The sequence below is a fragment of the Typopeltis vanoorti genome, chromosome 8 (genome assembly GCF_054136105.1).
Source record: "Typopeltis vanoorti isolate ZY-2024b chromosome 8, IOZ_Tvanoo_1.0, whole genome shotgun sequence".
NCBI lineage: Eukaryota > Metazoa > Arthropoda > Arachnida > Uropygi > Thelyphonidae > Typopeltis > Typopeltis vanoorti.
In genome coordinates, this window is record NC_143556.1 from 143,299,213 (window position 1) to 143,320,317 (window position 21,105).

Here is a 21,105-nt window from a genome sequence, read left to right on the forward strand (position 1 = left end):
CTAAAGTGGGTGTATCTATCTTCATAAAGAGGAAAGAACCAAGTAAAAAGTTGGGAAGAAGTAAATGAAAGGTTCTTAAAATAAATCTTGAAGTACATGGATTGGAATTTTTCATTATTGGAACTTATGCCCCATGTAATGACACCTCACTCAATAAAATGGATGAATATTTTGAAGATCTCAGAGAAAGGATTGAACTAGTAGGCAGATACAAGGAATTATTAGTGTTAGGAAACTGTAATAGTCGCGTTGGGCAGAGTGATAATTATTGTGTGGTAAGATCAGTAGAATAGCTGAGGGACACTTTTTTGAGGGTTTTATGTGAGACACAATTTTATTTGTCAATGACTCTTTTATTTATGTTAAATTAGTAATTTTTATTACTTAATTAATAATCAGTTTTTAAGAACTATACTTACAACTATAATAAACAAAATATAAATATAACAAAACCATTACATTTCCCTATCATACTATAATTCAAATTCTTAAAAATAAAACAACAAAACGCATGGTAAGGCAATTGCTTTATTGGTTATTGTTTATACTGTGGTGGCTGCATCTCAGCAGCAGGCACCACATAGTCATTACACATTTGCAAAACGTTTTTTTTTTTTTTCTAATTTTGCATATAACTAAGGCTATCGACAGGGTTTTAGGGTTCCGGTAATAATAATATTTTATTATTAGAGGGTTTTTGCTTAACCCTTTTGATGCGTGTATAAAAATTAACAAGCATGATTCCGTTTTTACCCTAAAAAATGCTAAACTGCCTGATTCATCATTAGTTTTTTTTAATCTGTTACACATTTATATCATTTGGGTTGTTATAACACTAACGACTTTTTTCTGACACACAACCCAGGGCTCACCTTAAAAAATAATTAAATAAATAAATACATTTCAAATAACTTTGCTGACTTATACATTTTAACTTAATATAATACAATTTTATTAAGTACATTGATACCAAATAAAAATGCAATAAAGAAGAAAAACCCTACCAACTGTTTTAGTAATAATAAGTAATAAGAAAATAAGAAACAAAGACCCTATTTCGAAGCCATCTATCTCTGCGACATACTGATGTAGAAGTTTCATCCAGTTCAGTTTTTGCATTACTCATCAGGCAGCCAGACGTGGCGTGACTCCTTTACCATCATTTGATATATCTTTTCGTGTTTCATAAAGAACATATCCATTTTCTAAGGTGTGTGTATATATGTGGATTTGGATTTTATTAAATTGTAAGTCATTAAAATATGGATTGGAAGTATTTATTGTCAATATGTTTAATTTATTAGATATAAAAGCAAATTTCCTTTACATTGCCATAAACATACCATATTTAATCGAACATAACTCACACTTTTTTCCCCAAACTTAAAGCTAAAAATCGTGGTGCAAGATATATGAGAGGATTTTTGGAAACTAAAGTTTACAGTTTTTTTCCTAAAATCTCTGTATATATCTCGCACTATGATTGCTATTGCCATTTCCTGCCTAGAGAGCAGTTTCCTTGTGTGCATCGTACCCAAATAGAGCCATCTTCTTTCCCATTATTTCAAGCAAAAATTACCAGTAATTTACAAGACTTGAGATACTTAATGAACAATCAAATGACTAATGAACAAACAGCTATGATACTAGACCAGTAAAGATAGCGCAGCTATGAAGATGTGCATGCGATTGATGCGGTATTAACAAAAGATCGTGTGAGTCAAACATAAAAGCACGCCGACAATTTTTGAACTGAAATGCTAATTCTCTCCAACCAAATTCAATATCTGAAACTGCCATAAATTATTCACGATATATTTATTAGTTTTAACACTTTACGAATTTTATCACTTTCCGTTTATATTTATTGCTGCCTTGCATTTGAGCTGGGGAACAGACTCCCACACATCTAGTTTTTTGTTAGATACCATGTTTGCTGGTGCAACATATGGTTTTGCTTGGGTCTAAATAGTTTCTGTGGGAAGAGGACATGTGATTCATTAGTTAGTGCCATTTTTATCTCAGTTGTCTCTAATTGCATTATTTGTTGCATTGCAACAAATAATGCAATTAGAGATATATTATATTACAAATGACAAATATATTACACAGACTGCGAATGTCTCTGTATCTTATTCAGCGAGATAATAAAACGACCTGTTTTTACTTGTGTCTGCAGTCAATATTGGCTACTGGGGAGGGTGTGTGGTTTACCACAGGAAGCGAATTACTATCACCGTGAAATGTGTTTAAACTTTTTTTTTTCCTGTGCGAGGTATAGCGAAACTTTTCAATTTATTTTTTTGTAATGTAAAATCAGGGGTGCAAGTTATATTCCAGTAAAAATGGTAAGTTATTTTTAAAACTATGTGAAATGTATTATCAATATTCAGGATTATGAAGTGTTATTTGCACATGATTAGATTGCATGAGTACCCTTCTTCTTTCATTTGCAAGTGTGTAGGTCAGCTTATAATTGTACTGATTTTTGGTTTGCTTAAACATGGTAGTGTATGCAGAGAGTGATTATGATGAGATTTTTTGAGTCCAAATTATAATTAATTTGGACTCAGAAAATCTTATCATAATCAGAAAATCAAAAAACGTTAATTTTCATTTACTGTATAAAGAAAGCGATTATTTAATTGCTTTCTTATATATATATATATATATGTTAAGAATACCAAGCAATTTTTTAAACCTGATTTTACTCCATTAAAAAATTGCTTGGTATTCTTAACATTTATTATACCCAAGGTAAAATACTTTCTACATTTACATCTCCTCCAGAGATTTTTATTTAATAAGGTTAAAACACCTTATGGCAACTTGTTCTGGTAAAATACTTATGAGCTCTGTATTACTAAATCTTGGTATTTCTAGCCTAGCTCCCACTGATGAGACCTCAATAAAAGTCGAAACCGGTCTGGGTAGTGGCCTCTTGCCTTTAATACAAAACATCATGCATCTCCTTCTTGGAGATGTGTTTTGGCATTAAGGGTAAATATAAAGATTAGTGATCAGAGCTCATGCCACCTTTACCACGAGTTGCCTTGGTCTTGCAATACCTGTAGGATCAGCTAGACTTGCATCACTTGCAGGCGCAAACTTGACTTATTTGTCTGTTTGCTTACTTGGGAAATGGAGTAAAACCAGGTTTAAAAAATTGCTTGGTATTCTTAACATTTATTATACCCAAGGTAAAATACTTTCTACATATATATATATATATATATATATATATATATATATATATATATATATATATATATACTGTATATATATTTATTTAATTATTTTGTTCCTGAAAGTTTATTTTTCACTAGGTTAGACTATAATAAATTTAGTTTAATCCTTTATCCCAGTGAGAGCAAACAAAGTTTGCACCTGAAAATATCTTCAGTATTGAATATAGTGTTGTACTATCTTACCTGGGTAAATAGTACAACACCAGGCAACTTGTAGCAAAGGTGGAGCAAGCTACCAACACTCCTATCCCAGTATCTCCCATAATGCAAAACACATCTTGTGGATATGTGTACTGTTATGCATTAAGGGACTGGCCACTACCCAGACTAGTTTCAACCTTTCATTGGGGTCTCTTCAGTGGGAGCCAGGCCCAGAGTTGGAGATACCAGGCAGAAGCAGTAGCAAGGTCATCTTTACCTATAGGAGTTGCCAAAAGGTTTGCCACCTTTTTTTTCATTAAATTACTCTGGATTTAGAGAAAGATGTTGAAAGTTTATTTTTCACTAGGTTAGACTATAATAAATTTAGTTTAATCCTTTATCCCAGTGAGAGCAAACAAAGTTTGCGCCTGAAAATATCTTCAGGACTGAATATAGTGTTGTACTATCTTACCAGGGTAAGTAGTACAACACCAGGCAACTCGTAGCAAAGGTGGAGCAAGATACCACCACTCCTATCCCGGTATCTCCCATAATGCAAAACACATCTTGTGGATATGTGTACTGTTATGCATTAAGGGATTGGCCACTACCCAGACTAGTTTCAACCTTTATTGAGGTCTCTTCAGTGGGAGCCAGGCCCAGAATTGGAGATATTTTCAGGTGCAAACTTTGTTTGCTCTCACTGGGATAAAGGATTAAACTAAATTTATTATAGTCTAACCTAGTGAAAAGTAAACTTTAGACATCTTTCTCTAAATCCAGAGTAATTTAATAAAAAAAAGGTGGCAAACCTTTTGGCAACTCCTATAGGTAAAGATGACCTGCTACTGCTTCTGCCTGGTATCTCCAACTCTGGGCCTGGCTCCCAATGAAGAGACCTCAATAAAGGTCGAAACTAGTCTGGGTAGTGGCCAATCCCTTAATGCATAACAGTATACATATCCACAAGGAGATGTGTTTTGCATTATGGGAGATACTGGGATAGAAATGTTGGTAGCTTGCTCCACCTTTGCTACGAGTTGCCTGGTGTTGTACTTACTCAGGTAAGATAGTACAACACTAAATTCGAGTCCTGAAGATATTTTCAGATGCTCTCACTGGGATAATGGATTAAACTAAATTTATTATATTTGGTTCCTGCTCTTCACAGGTTGAGAAGAATTTCACAACCACCAGCAAAGAAACGTAGACATTCAAATGAAGAGAATATTAGAGAATTTAAAGAACACTGGACTGAAAAATTTGGCATAATTAAGAAATATAATAAAGAATTATGCATTTTATGTTCCAAATCAGTTGTTTGTGAGACTTCTTCTGTAAAGAGACACTTTGAAACTGTTCATAAGAAATTAAGTAATAAAAGTGAGCAAGAACAAAGAGAATTCATTTTTGGAGACAACTACCGTGTTTGAATAAAAACTTTAGTTTACTATTACTAAAATTTTACAATTCGACGTTTCGACCTTTATGTTAAGGTCATCTTCTGGAGCGTACAAATATACACAGGAAACAAGCTATACCACAATCATACTGGTTCGTTAAAGACACTGACTAACCGCTACCACAATTGTTGGCCTGACCTCTGGTGGAAAAAAAAAAAAAAAAAAAAAAAAAAAAAATTATACATCAGCGCTAAAGTCCTATTATTTGTGTTGTCTACTATATACATATATTAACATTATATTAACATCATTCCGTTGATGTTAATATAATGTTAGTTAATATAATGTTAATATAATAAAGGAGTTGGTAGGTCATTCCCCCTCCTACGTAAAAAACACACAACACTTTATAAACATAATCAAAAACATAACACTCGACAAAGACGACTTATTAGTCAGTTTTGACGTTTCTGCCCTTTTCACTAATGTCCCCATCAATGACACAATTCTCCTACTACAAAACAAATTTCCGCCCGACATTACGGCTCTCTTTGCCCACGTACTAAAGTCCGGTTACTTCGTGTGGCAAAACAAATTCTACCTACAAAAGGAAGGTACGGCCATGGGCTCACCATTATCCCCCCCAATCGCGAACTTCTACATGGAAACCTTTGAGCAAAGGACTCTTGATTCCGCCACGCTTCGACCGACAATCTGGCTCAGATACGTTGATGACGTGTTCGCGATCTGGCCGCATGGTCGACAAACACTAAACACATTCCTCAGCCACCTAAACAAACAACACGAACGCATACAATTTACCATCGAAATCGAAAACCAAAATTCGCTCCCGTTCCTAGACACACTAGTTACACGTCTTCCTTCAGGCAATCTATCCTTCACGGTCTACCGAAAACCTACACACACGGGCCAATACATACATGTGAATTCATATCACCACCCAGCACAAAAATATGGAGTCATAAACACCCTTAAAAACAGAGCCACAACTATTTGCTTTAACCAGCAGGCCCTGAAACAAGAACTAAAAATCATTAGTGACACATTCATAAACAATGGCTATAACAAAAATACTGTCAATAAAATACTCTATAAAACCACAACAAAAACGAATCTAGACTACAGTAAAACCATAGCCATCCCATACATTAAAGGGTTATCAGAAAAAATCAACAGAATCCTACAACATTATAACCTTAATGCCACCTTTAAACCACCCACTAAACTTAAAACTATATTCAGCTCCTCTAAGGACCCTCTCCTCCCATTAGCACATCCTGGAGTCTATTGCATCCGCTGCACCTGTAACTTACCGTACATTGGTGAAACAGGACGGACAATCCCTATACGCAAAAAAGAACACATTAGACACATTAAATATAACCATTATGGTGAAGCAGGCCTCTCAGACCACGCACTCAACACCTTACACCAAATCAACTGGAAAAGCACCTGCTCCTTACACCGTACAAAAACATGGTACGAAAGAAAATTTAAAGAATCCTGCGAAATCCTGATAAACCACCCAAATATCAACAACAAAGATGGTATGAAAATTCCAAGGATCTGGATGGCACACATTCAGCCAACCTAATTTGAAAGATTCAACACAAGTCAGGACTCTAGCCAATCTGCTATTATTAGAAACCATTCCACTCCAACTGGCTGGAATGATGTTAATATAATGTTAATATATGTATATAGTAGACAACACAAATAATAGGACTTTAGCGCTGATGTATAATTTTTTTTTTTTTTTTTTTTTCCACCAGAGGTCAGGCCAACAATTGTGGTAGCGGTTAGTCAGTGTCTTTAACGAACCAGTATGATTGTGGTATAGCTTGTTTCCTGTGTATATTTGTACGCTCCAGAAGATGACCTTAACATAAAGGTCGAAACGTCGAATTGTAAAATTTTAGTAATAGTAAACTAAAGTTTTTATTCAAACACGGTAGTTGTCTCCATAATTTCCAAAAATGCATTCGGATCACCGTGCAAGCCTAAAAGAAAGGAACAAAGAGAATTAATTTCTCATGAACTGAGCAAGACAAAAAAACAGTCCGATACGTTGATGAAATTTATTTCAGGGAGGCCTAGTTCAAAATTAGTTGCTGCTAGTTTTGAGGTTTCAAAAGTTATTGCCCAACATGGGAAACCACTCAGTGATGGGGAGTATAATAAAGAAGCATGGCTAGAATGCGCTCCTTTCCTTTTTGAAAATCTTTCAGAAAAGGTAAAATTTATTCAGCGTATTAAACAATTGTCTGTGAGCAGAAAAACAATTAAGGATAGAATACTTAAATTCAAAAGGAACACAGAACAATTAACAAAAGATTTGGCTTCATGTAAGTTCTTTTCTATTTGTGCTGATGAGAGCACAGACATTACATCATCAGCTAGGCTGGCAATCTTTGCTCGATTTTGGAGGGATGATGAAGTATGTGAAGAGAGGATTAACCTTGTAATACTACCTGAGCGTATCAGTGGGGTTGAAATATGTAAAGCAGTTATGAACGAGTTATCTATTCGACAAACTGATATTTCAAAAGTGGTATCCATTACAACAGATAGCACACCCAGCATGATTGGTAAGGGAGCAGGATTTGTAAATCTGTTTGCAAAATATGTTGGTCATCCACTGATAGGTTTTCATTGCATCCCACATGAGGAAAATTTATGTACAAATGCTGGCCTAAAGGAACTTCAAGAAGTGATGAAAACAGAATCCATCATCATCAAATTCTGCCATATACCCTCAAGGGGTGTACAGGATATGATAGTACTACATTAAAAAAATTACATCATTATTAATTTCGTATCTACAAATTTCCTCCAAATGAGTCTGTTACTTGTCAAGATTCCAACATTATCAGATCTTATATTTCTATCGTCTAAGGCACTTTGTACTGTATCAATCCACCTACATCTTGGTCTTCCTCTGGGTCTTTTTCCTGCCAACCTGGCAGAGAACACTTTTTTTGCTAATCTTTCCTCGCCCATTCTGTTTAAGTGACCATACCACCTGAGATTAGCTCTGCAAACGCATTCCTGGATGCTGAAAATATCAAGTTCTTTCCTAATATCCTCATTTTTAATATGATATTGCCATTGATGCCATCTGTTCACACCTATAATCTTTCTCAGGACTCTCATATCTGTGGTCTCTAGTCTTTGGTCAAGTGTTTTACTTCTGACCCAGCTCTCAGATCCATAAGTTAAAACTAGCTTGAACACTGTCTTGTATACAGCTAATTTATACAGCTAATTCCGACTAATTTCTCTCTTATTCCATATGAATTTATTCAATTGACTTCCACCATACCAGCTTTGCTGATTCTGTTGTCTATTTCTATATTTAATTTACCATCTTCAGTAAAAATTGTGCCTAAATAGCTGAAATGTTTTACATGTTCCACAGGTTCTCCATTCACAACATAGTTGACATTTTCAATGATTCTGCCTATTTTCATTGTCTTTGTCTTTTTATTGCTGACCTTCATACCATATCTATTACAACAGCTATTCAATTTAGTCAGAGAATCTTGCAGACCTGTAGCAGATTTATTTAGAAATATAACATCATCTGCATAAAGCAAAGAGCTGACATTAACATCTCCAATTTTGATATCATGTTTAATACCACTTTCCTTCAAAATGTGATCCATATAGATAATGAATAACAGAGGGGATAATGTATATCCTTGTCTCACACCAGATTTAACATTAAACCATCTTCCTGTACTCCCTTCAATTCTAACTGCTGACTTACAACTCAAATAAAGACTAAGTACTGCTTGATATAATGCTCCATTGACACCATATAACTGCAGAGTATTGAATAGCTTCTCTCTTGGCACCTTGTCATATGCCTTTTCCAAATCGACAAAACTTAAATACAGATCTTTGTTATATTCCCATGCTTTCTCAACTATTTGTCGTAAAGTGAAGATCTGATCCTGACAGCCTCTATTTGGCCTGAATCCTGCTTGTTCTTCACCAAGCTTTTCTTCCACAATTCTTCTCAACCGTTTCTCAAGTATACTTGCATAGATCTTGCCAGGAACACTCAGTAGGGAAATACCTCTGTAATTCACACATTCAGTTTTATTTCCCTTTTTATATATGGGTACAAGCTCTATTCCAATCATTTGGAATTTGTCGCTCTGTCCAGGCTTTCTGAACTACGTAGTGCAGCCACTATAAGACTTTTATACCTCCATACTTGGGCATTTCATTTCTGGTTGAATATCATCTACTCCTGCTGCCTTTCCACATTTCAAGCCTTTGATGGCTTTTTCTACTTTAAGTATGGATATGTATTCCTGAGTGCATGACTGGTCAGTGTTTTTTACCACTGTGCTGTCATCACTGCTTGTTTCATTTAGCAGTTTTTCAAAGTAATTACTCCATACTTCAAGGATATCTTTTTCTCCCGTTTTCATGTCACCTTTATCATCTATAACTCCTTTTACAGCACTCTTTCCTCCATTCCTAAGCATCTTCAACAACCTCCAGAATATTTTGCCACTTTCTTGATATTTATTTTCTATATTCTTGCCAAAGTCCACCCATGACTTTTGTTTAGCTAGTTTTACACAGTGTTTAGCATTCTTGCATTTGTCTCTATATTCTCTAAGAGCACAAGCTGACTTATTTGATAGGAACTTTTGATATGCTTTCTTCTTTTCCTTCACTGCCTGTTTAACTTCCTGTGTCTGCCAGGGAGTTCTGATTTTTTTTATCCTTACAGACAACCTCACCACATGCCTCTCTGGCAGAATCAATCAATCTCGTTTTCAGAGTGTTTGCCACTGAATCTCCAAGGTTTGATTCCTGTTCTCAAACTCTTTCATTTTTTCTTCAATAATCTTTGTGTATTTTAGTCTACAGTTCACATCTGAGAGCTGCTCAACTTTTATTCACTTTAAAACTTTCTTACATGTTATTCTTTTCAATATGAAATTCAATTTTATCCTGCTCAAGACTAAATAGTGATCACTTCCAATTTCAAATCCTCTGTACACTCTGGTGTCCTGCACCAGGGAGAAAACATCACTATTAACAATAACATAGTCAATGAGACTTTTCTTATTCCTTGCCTCTTCTCTCCATGTGAATTTGTGCACATTTTTATGTCGGAACATGGTGTTAGTAATAACCAGTCCATGTCCTGAGCAGAAATCCAACAGATATTTGCCATTATTATTAGCTTTGCTCTTTTCTCCAAATTTTCCCAAAATATTTTTGTATGTCTCACAATTATTTCCTACTCTGCTATTTAGATCCCCAACAAGGACCAACTTTTCATTCTTCATTGTGTCAGTTGCTTTTTCTAAAGCCTGAAAAAATTCCTCCGTTTCTACCTTAGTAGTACCTTCTGTGGGTCCACAGGCACAAATAAGTCTCATTGTCCAGTTCCCCATTCTCATATTTGCCCACATTACTCTACTTGAGACTGACTGCCATTCAAGAAGATTAGCCTCATATTTTGTGTTGAATGCTATGGCTACTCCTTCTTTTCATTGATTGTCATGCCTGAATATAACATTTTGTATTTATTGCTCAGGAAGATCTCACCAGTTTTGGTCTTTTTTGTTTCAGTCACCCCTATTATGTCGATCTAGTACTTATCTAATTCCTCAGCTAGCTCCATTTCTTTGCCATTCAGGCTTCTTACATTGATAGTACCGATCTTTAACTCTGTTGATGTTGAGTTGGGGTTTGTTTTCTGATTTGTTCCAGTAGCTGACTTTTCGCTGTTCACCCTGGTTCCCTTGCGAAAACAATGGGGGCCTTGTTTAACCGGGTGACGCCCCAGCCGGCATGAAATTTTGTCATGTTGCACCATCATTTTTTATTTTGGTTTAACCAATAAGAATACAATTTGGTCGGCTAAATCCCAAATTGCCAGCCCATCCTCGTTTGTTCAGTATCCAAGTAGATACGCAACAGGGTTCACCCCGAGAAGGTGAGGATTGGACATTAGGTCAGAAGCCCTGATCGGTTCTCCGCATTCCTTTAAAGGCTATGTGGAGGTCTCCTCTCTGTTATACAGCTTTAACCCTTAAGCACCCCGCAAACAGTAACCAAGATTGTTAAATACATTTCTGTATGTGCTTTGAATAAAAGACAATTTCAGAATCTATTGAATGAGGTGGATTCAGTGTACAAAGGACTAATAAAGTACAACAATGTTTGTTGGCTTAGTAGAGGTCTTGTTCAGAAATGATTTGTTAAATGCCTGGATGAGATAAATCTCTTTTTGACTAATCAACAAATGTGTTATAAAGAAATGTATGAAATTATGTGGGTTTGTAAACTGGTGTTTTTTGCAGATTTTTACAAACATTTAAATAACTTGAATCTCAAACTACAGGACACACGAAAACATGTTCAAATAAACTTGCAGATGTTTTTATGGATAAATATGGATGAATTGAAATGCAGTTGATTGATTTTCAAACTAGCTCAATATGGACCTCAGAGTTGACTTGGAAAATATTGAAAAGGAGCGATTAAAGACAGGAATAACAGAGGGAAGTGCAGAAAAAGAGGTACTGAGAACTTGGAATGCTATTCCCAAAACTTTTGTATGTTTAAAAACCCTTACAACAGCATTATTATCCATTTTTGCATCTACATATTCTTGTGAATCATTGTTCTCAGTAATGAACTTTGTTAAGTCTTGTAACAGGAGTAGCCTTACAGATGAAACTAGTAGCGCATGAATATCTCTACAGGTTACAAAATATAAACCTGATGAGAATTATCTGTCATTAGTGATGCAGCAGCAGGCAGAAGTCTCATTGATGATAAATAAATAAAATGTCCACTATTTTTCTTTCTCTAGTTTTCATTTGATGTTGAAAATCTTTATCATTTTCTGCTAAAAATGATAAAGATTAATTTCTGTTTAATATATAATTGTAATATAACAACTTTATTTTGTCTGTAATTTTTATGTATTACTCATAAGAGATTAAGAAGTAATATAATTATATCTTTAATTTTATTTTCTTTTATTGTGCTTTAGTCAAGTAAAATGATTATGAGATTGTGCACTGTAATATACTGAAAAAACTTGAAAAAACGTATGTCTGATTGATCTTTATGAAAAACAAAAAATTCGTCCATTCATGAAAGTAAAACTTCCATCAGTAATTTTTATATTCATTCAATCTTACATGACTTACAATAATCACTCTTACAATATTCTTCGATTTTACCATTCTAGCATGATTTTTGATTATTTGAAAAGGTCTTGCCAATACTTAAAATACACCAAATAATAATTTGTTTTCCAAAATTTCGGTTGGCACGTGAGAAAATTTTGCATCAAAGATTTGGCAATTTTGACACACACACACCTAAAAAAGTTACCCAGCCCTGGTCTAGAGTCTAGGTGTAAACAAAGCTATCATACTGCTGCACGTTTGGGAGTTTACAGTGATTAGGGAGCTGCAGCGAAAACGCTCGCCAGTCTGACCAGTGCTGACGGTGACTAAGCCTCAGATTGTCAGAGATGCTATACGTTTTTTTGAATTTTTTGTAGTATTTTTGGTGTGTATTAAGAAGAACAGCAAACTCAAGGACCACCCCAGGCGGCAAAAGCTCTAGCTATGCCATTGGGTAGGATGTCATGGAGATGATCATATTAATGAAAATGGACACAGGTTGAGTCAGGTGTGTGAAAATGAGAAGTGTCATGTGCTAAATGGATATTATTAGCATAAAGATATACATATGTTTATATGGACCCAACCAACTAGAAGTCTGAAATCAATAACTGATCTGGTGATAGCTAGACAGGAATGAATTATAGTAGTGCAAGATATGAGACGGTTCCATGGAGCTGAAAGTTGGTCAGATAATTATATGGTAATAAATAAGATTGTGTGTCCTGTTATATCAAGGAGGCTAAATACTTCACATGATGATGACAGAGTTATTGAGATCTCTAGATACAAAATAGCACTGTTACAAGATGATAGTATTCAGGATTTATATATAAGACATCTTGAGCAGAAATTGAATTTAACCTGAAAGGGATCTGCATCTGAGTTATATGACCATTTAAAGAAATACATATGTGAGGCTGCTAAAGAGGCCTTTGAAAGGGAAGGGAAGTGAAAGTTGAGAAAGCCTTTGAAAGTGAGGGAAATATAGAATGGATGAGTCAACACGTGAAGGAAAAGACAGAAGAAATAAGAGATGGTTAAGCAATAACACCTTTCAGGAGAGAGAGAGAGGGGGGGGGAGTACAAAATATTAAGAGAAGTGAAAAGAATGGTGATTAAGGCTAAGGACAAAGTGTGGAAATGAAAGTGCATTGAAATCAAACCCCTGGCAGGGTGTAACTGATCTTCTGAAACTTGGCAATTTGTGCGACAGGTACAAGCCCTTTATACATCTTGAGTGGGACTTAATATCATTTTCCTCTGAGATTTAAAGTGATACTATGAAAGTTTATTATATGAGGATAGGTGGAACATCATAGAGATGAGAAGCTATTATTGGAAAAAAGAACCTTTGAAGTGGTATTGGAGGAGGTGAGGTGGGCTGTTCAACCATCAAAAAATGGAAAGGCAAATTAAAAGATGGCTTTTAAACATTGTTTAAGATCTACTTGGATGAGTCTTTGAAGGACTGAAACAGACAATACCATGGAATGGGTGGGGTGTACCCACAGAATACCAAGTCCTACATTCTTTTTCTTTCGTTCATGATCAGGTGATTCTTGCACAGGACAAGGAAGATGTAAATGGTAATAGAGACGTACAAGTATGATAGCAGTAAAGTACTACAGGTCCAGCCAATGATAATTAACAGAGTGACTGCACATAAGGATATCCCTTATGAGTGGAACTCATATATCATCCATCCATAAGAAGGCAATAAGAAAGACCCCAAAAATTATAAGGAGGTAAGTGTCATGTGTCAGTTAGCAGGATATTTAGTCGAATCATTAAGGGAAGAATTGAATTCAAGGCATCCCCAATAATATCAGAGGAATATTCTGGTTTCAAAGCAGGAAGATCTTGCATGGATAATATATTTTCTTCATAGCAAATATCTAAAAAAAATGGTTGCTAAGAATAAAACTCCATTTGATTTTTGTAGATCTGGAGAAGAGAGCAAGAATAGATGAAGGAACAGTAGCAATGGTACAGAGGACATATTAGAGATCTCACCATCATCAAATTCCTGATATGTACCCTCAGTGGGTGTACAGGATAATTATGATAGTACTACATGAAAAAGTTACACCATTACTAACTTCCACTCAACAATTTTCCTCCAAATTAATCTAGATTAATTATTTACTAGATTAAGTATTAGAAATCTAGGTCTGCTATAAAGATTGATAACAGATTTTCAGAGGAATTTACTACTAACAAGGGACTGAAGTAAGGATGTTGTGTGTTACCAATGTTGTATAAGAACTACTTGGATGCATCTTTGAAGGATTGAAACAGACAATACAATGGAATGGGTGTACCCAAAGGAGACCAAGTCCTACATTCTTTTCCTTTCATTCATGATCAGGAGATTCTCATATAGGACAAGGAGAATGTAAAATACCAGATGAGAAAATTCTTGAATATGTATAAACAATGGGGCCTGAAAGTTAATATCTTAAAAAACCAAGTACCTAGTAGTTGGAGACAGTGCAACAGATCGCATTTTATATGGAACTACAGGGTGTCCCAAAATTCATTCAAGAAGTAATTTTGATAGAAAACACACGTTTTTAATTAAAAATTATAATTTCTTATTGATTCATAAAGTATACAGTATAGGGTTATACATGGAATAGCATATCGAGTAAATGGCCTCCACGGCTTTGCTGGCACATACGCACTCTTTTGTCAAAATTTTCCATAAATGTGGAATTTCGTTGATACAGAGCTCAATTTCCTCCTTCAAGGCGTGGGCTTGTTGGTATAAACCTTAGACTTCAAAAAACCCCAAAGAAAAAAGTCCAATGCCGTTAAGTCACATGATCTGGGCGGCCAATTCTGATCACCAGAACGGGAAATTACATGACCAGGAAATGACTCATGCAGTAATTGAATTGTTTCTTGGGCTGTATGGCATGTGGCATCATCTTGTTGAAACCAGATGTCGTCCACATTCATATCTTGCAATTTAGGCAAAAAAAACCGGATTATCATGTCACGATAGCGAGCACCATTAACGGTTATTGCCTTACCAGCCGCATTTTTGAAGAAGAATGGACCGATGATGCCTCCAGCCCGTTCAAAAAATAAGCATCCACTTGTTGTTGTTCCATAATCCATTCAACGAACTCTCTTCGCTGTGTGTGGTCAGTAGGATTCAGTTCTTGAGTCAATTGAACTTTGTAAGCATAAAGATGCAAATCCTTCGTGAGAATATGCTGTAGAGAGCTTCTCAAAATGCCCAATTCAAGACCACGGTGCCGAATTGATGTTCCTGGACTCTCAGCAACACTCTCACGAACTGCTTCGATGTTTTCTGTTGAACGACTTGTTGAAGGACGGCCAGAGTGTATAAGATCACTAATTGATCCAGTTTCCTTGAATTTTTTAATTAATATTTTCACAGTTGATGAAGTTAAATCACTATTCCGAACATATTTTGTATGAAAATTGCAAACTGTAGCTGCCAAACCTTCATTATTTTTAAAATATTGCTCAACAATGAAAATGCATTGTTCTTTTGTGTAGCGCTCCATTTTTAATAACCCTGAACTGTCAGCTGTCATGCTGTCTTTTTTTCTCGTTGGCAACACTTTACCGCACAAATGGCGCTAAATTTAAATCTTGCATGAATTTTGGGACGCCCTGTATAAAATCAGTAGATACCTTCAGATATCTTGGCTCCATGATGGATAAGTCCAGTCACTGTGAAATGGACATAGCATTTCAAATAGAACAGGCACAAGTGGCTATTAGAACCATGAATGGTATTTTATGGAGTCATAAGACTCCATTAAGTCAATAAGATTCTCAAGGAAAACAAAGATGCTGTATCATGTGATTAAAAAGAGTATAACGATCCATGGATGTGGGTGTTATACACTCACTAACAGTCAGAGACAAGTAGAAGTTGTTGAAATGGATTACTTCAGATAAAGTATGAGAGCTACCCATATGGATCATCTGAAAAATGCATATATTTGAATAGAGATGAAAGCTGAACACCCTGTTACAGAGTAGATACAGGCATGTGCTTTGAAATGGTATGGACATGTCCAGATAATAATAGAAGAACGATGATCATTGAGAATTATGGACTGGCCACCCCCCCCCCTGGAAAGAGAAAAAGAGGAAGATCAAGGACTATGTTGAAATAATCACTGTGAAAGCAACAGTGAAAAGAAGCTTGCAGAATGAGGACTGGAGGAATGGTACAGAGTGAATCTGAGAACAGACAGCTGCTTACAAGTGGAGAAGCCCGAAAGAAGAATAAGACAAAAAAAAAAAGAAAAGAAAAACAAGTGGACCTAATCAATTGATCCTAGTCTGGTTGTCTGAGTTTGCTCTCCAACCATCATAAAGCTGCAGGTTCAAATCCTGCCATGGCCACAGATGTTTCGTGGTTACCTATGGGTGAGAGATGAATTTGATCACCTGGTGTGATCAAATTCATCTCTCACCTCTCCTATTACAAGTCTGAAATGACTAAAAAAAGTTCCTTGTTTGATATTTAGAGCAAGGTTTCTGGATCATGTAAAAAATAAATGCAAAATAAAATAAAGTCCTTAACATACCTACAGTATTAATGTACTACAGGTTTACAACTTTTATGGGTGAGAGTAACATTAAAAAAAGTTAACCTTAAAAGTAGGTATTTCAAAAATTCACTTTCATAATTTTTTAAATTTCTTAAAATTCCAAAAAATCACAAAATTAAATTTAATGCGAGTTACAGGGATTCGACAAACAAACACAGTACGTACCACATCGACCATGCAGGAAAGTTTTACTTCTGCATTAATGCCAACATCTGCATCTGTTACAAGAATACCTTTATAAACAGTTGTTCCAGGTAGAATTGTCTGTAGAGACAAAAAAAAAAGTTTTGCATTCAATCCTTCAAAATGAAAAACTGCTAAAAGATAAGAGATTGAGAGTAGTGATTAATTATGGTTAATTTAACATTAAGAGATCAAAGAGGTATTCTCTTTTCTCTTTAAAGGAAGACAGAAGCTTGATTGATTGATAATTTTGGCTAGCAAAGGATGGCTAACCAAGTTTTTAAAAAGGAATGCACTTCATAACGTGAAGATTACAGGTGAGGTTGCAGCAGCAGATCAAGAAGAAGCCAAAAATTTTCAAGAGAAGTTAGTCAAAATTATTGAAGATGATGGACATTGTCCCGATCAAGTGTTTTTAACGCTGACAAAACAGGATTGTTCTGTCAGCATTACACACTTCGTTAGTTCCTCTGAGAAAAAAGCAAGTGGGTTTAAAGCAAGCAAAGAACAAGCAACATTGTTACCTTGTAGCAATGCATCAGGGGATCAAAAGTTGAAAACCCTACTAGTAAATCGATCTCTAAGGGCACGTGCTCTAAAAGGCAAAGATCAGAACAGCTGCCAGTACATCGGATGGCTAATATAAAGGTCTGGGTAACAACTGATGTATTTACTGAATGGTTCAATAATTGCTTTTTACCAGAAGTGGAAACATACATGAAGCAAAAAGCTCTTGATTTTAAAGTTTTATTAATTGTTGACAATCTACCAAGTCATCATTTAGAACATCCAAATGTGCATGTAGTGTGTTTTCCACCCAATACAACAAGCATTTTTCAGCCATTAGATCAAGGCATAATTGCTACTTTTAAAAAATAGTATGTTAAGCACACTTTTCAATTTATATTGGATAAACTATTAATGAATCATTAACAGTAACTGACATTCGGAAAAAAATTTCTATTTTGGACTGTTTAAATCATGTTGCATCTGCTATTGCTGAAATAAGACCACAAACTTTAAATTCCTGCTGGAAAGCAGCTTGGTCTGGATGTGTTGCAAACAGTGCAACCATTCAAACATCTACATTATAGCTGAAATCATTACTTTGCAACATGAAATTGGTAGAGAAAGTTTTGATACATGTAGCCAGAATGATGTAGACGAATTGCTTGTGGATAATGCCTTAAGTGACAATGATATTATTGGATATCGATTAACTTTAGATATCGCCAAAGATCCAGAAAACAATAGTGAAGTGGAAGAAAAACCTGTCCCCCTCACTGCAAATATAATTCAAGGTCTTGAACTGTACAATAAACTGTACGAACTGTACGATAAAAATCATCTGTTTGCTCACTTGGGAAAAATGGAGTAAAATCAAGTTTAAAATTGCTTGGTATCTTTAACATAATTATACCCAAGTTAAAAATACTTTCTACAACTGTACAATAAATTTGAAAATCATTTTCTTGTTAATGGCACAAATTCTGAATGAGCCTTTAAATTCTAATATGAGCAGAAGAATTGTGTGTCTGGATATCGCGAGCTGTATAAAAAATTAGTAAAATCATCACTGCAAAGTTTAATCATTGATTATATTGCCTTCAAAATACAGACTGATGTGATGACTATCTCTTCTGGTGATGAAAGTGATTTTGCACCAGTTCATAAATGTTGCCTAATATTGTCTAATAGCAATGATAATTCTGATGAAAAAAATGTAAAAAAAATTGTTACTTTTCAATAAAATTAAATGAATAAAGCTTTAAAACAAACATAGGCATTCTTATTTTCCTGAATTTTTATGAACTTTTTATGCGATTTTAGGTTTATTTTAATTCATTGCTTCGGTTTTATGCAGTTTTAGAAAATTATTGAACATATTCCTTAATTTTCAACGTAAGTTAGGTCTTTTTTGTGCAATTTTTTATATGCGATTTTCTGTGGAACATATCTACCGCATAAAAAGAGACCCGACTGTATATATTTATACATATATTATCCTGACATTATGAACAGTTTATATTACATTACAAAGATTGGCAATTGATCCCATTAACAAAATTAAAGCATTTTGAATAATAGCTTAGACAAGTGTTTTGATACTGACCACTCATCTCCTGAAGAGATGCAATGTATTATTCAGCATCTGGATGGAGTCCAGTAAGAGTAGGTGAACATGTGGATGACAGATGCAGAATGTAGGTAGTGTCTTAATGTTATGTCTCATTAGTAGCGTAGTTATATCTGGATTGATGGTATCTACTTTCAGTTGAAGTCTGCTTTTGATAGTTGGTGAATTCCTTTGTGGTTGATTGTTTTTAGATGCTTTTCATTCTTCTTCCCACAAATTTAGGCTTATTTCTTCTGCAAATGTTTTTATAGTTGATTTTAAATACTTTCTGTAACTTATTTCTAGATGTCCACTAATAGACGATCTTCGCTCTCATTTACTGCTATGCCAGTATGCACCTTCACCGAGCAGAACCTAATTTCCAATTCTTCTAGAGTGAGATTCCTTACCAGATTTCTTGTTTGCTCTTTTAGCACCAGATAGTTTTTCTAAGAGTGGCTGGAGTTTGCTTCGATAATGATAGTGGTGGAAAAGTGTGCCGAAAGTGTAAGGAAAGCGAGAATTTGAAGTGTGTCTCAGGTCGCGAGATTGATGTAGTAGATGAAAGCCAGAATGTGATAGAAAATAGTGATATGATAGGAATTTGCAATATAGTGCCAGATAGTATTGAGTGTGATGTTGAGAGCTTTAGTTGCAATGAGGAAGATCGCACGGTTGCACGGAGTGACACATAGGGAGAAGCGGCAGCTAGAGAGATTACAAAATTGTTTACTGATTGCATAAGCTACCGGAAAGAAACAAATGTGTGATAAGAAAAATGAGAGCATGATCAGAAGTGTAAGAAAAATGAAGGAGTGAGTGTTGTACAGTGATTCAATAGTAAGAGGTGTAATAGATGACAGTTTGATAAAATCGTACTTACTGGGTGTGAAAATTACGGATCTAAGTGAGGCTATTAGAGCGCAAAAGCAGAGGGTGAAAGAACTGATAGTAGTGGCAGGAATGAATGATTTAAAAGATGAAAAATTTGCTATGAGAGAGAACCTGAAGGCCTTACTAGAGGTAGCAAAAGAAAAGAGTGAGAGAATTAAGATAGTGAGTCTGTTGCTGCAGTATGACAGAGAAGAGTTGAGAAAGAGGTCCATAATTGCAAATTACTCTATGCACAGGTTATGCAGGGTGAGTGGTGTGGAGTTTGTAAACGTGTGGAGTGAGTTTGATGGGTGAAAGGACTTATACAAGATGGATGGTTTGCATTTGAACGGATTTGGTGTGCAGAGACTGGAAAAAGTGTTTCTGAATGAAGTGAAAGTGGATGTGCAGAATCAGGGAAACTAGATCTATTGGGGGGGGGGGATATGCAGACATCAGTGAGGCAGTTGAGTGTAAGAATGTGTATAATATGCCCGAGCTAGTACAAAGGACAACAAACCGGAATGAGATAGTTAGTATAAGACATCAAGATAGGGTGGGACTAACGGGCTTCTGCACTTCATGTATACTAATGCCAAGAGTATTAGGAACAAGAAGGAAGAATTTTTGGCCTTGGTTGGCACTTCCAGACCACAGGTTATTGGCATTAGTGAGACATGGCTGACTGAAGATGATACAGCTAGTGGGATAGAATGTGAATGGTACAGTGTGTTCAGGAGGAATAGAGAGATAGTAGTTTGATATACAGATAGTAGGAAGCAGTAATTCATTGTAGCAGTTGAATACAGGTGGTATGGCAACACGATGTGAACTCAGTGACTCCGAGAGAGGTGTCATTGGGCTGTCACATTGGTGGCATGTCCAAACATGCGATTGCTGCCCAACAGGAGCATCCAGAATCAATGGTTGGCATTGTGATCAATAAATGGAGATGTTTGGGCATAACTAGTGCAGGAAAACACCCAGGGCAGCCAAAATGACTGACATAGACAGGAGAGTGTTACAATGGGTGGCACACAAAAACTGACTGCAATTGGTACAGACCATCCGTGATGAGTTCCAGAGCACCACTAACATCATGATGTGCAATAATACTGTACAAAAAGAACTCCCATTCTGGGTTTCCATAGAAGAGCAGTGGCAAACAAGCAAAACATCACAACAATGAACAAGACAGCTCGTCAAGCCTGGTGCACAGCGCATGTGAATTGGACAACAGACCAGTGGAAAATGGTGATCTAGAGCAAAGAATAAAGTTTGACACATTTTCAGTCTGATGGCAGGGTGTGGAGGAATCCTGGTGAACACTTGCTACCACAG

General features: G+C 35.6%; 1 protein-coding gene across 1 annotated transcript in view; it reads right to left on the bottom strand.

The window, feature by feature from the left end:
* Positions 1-21,105, bottom strand: part of Cad74A (cadherin 74A) — an 850,889-nt gene that overhangs the window by 784,327 nt on the left and 45,457 nt on the right. The window contains exon 5 of the mRNA XM_090396473.1: positions 16,758-16,856. Within this exon, the coding sequence (XP_090252599.1) occupies positions 16,758-16,856 (99 nt within the window). The remainder of the gene's footprint in view (positions 1-16,757; positions 16,857-21,105) is intronic.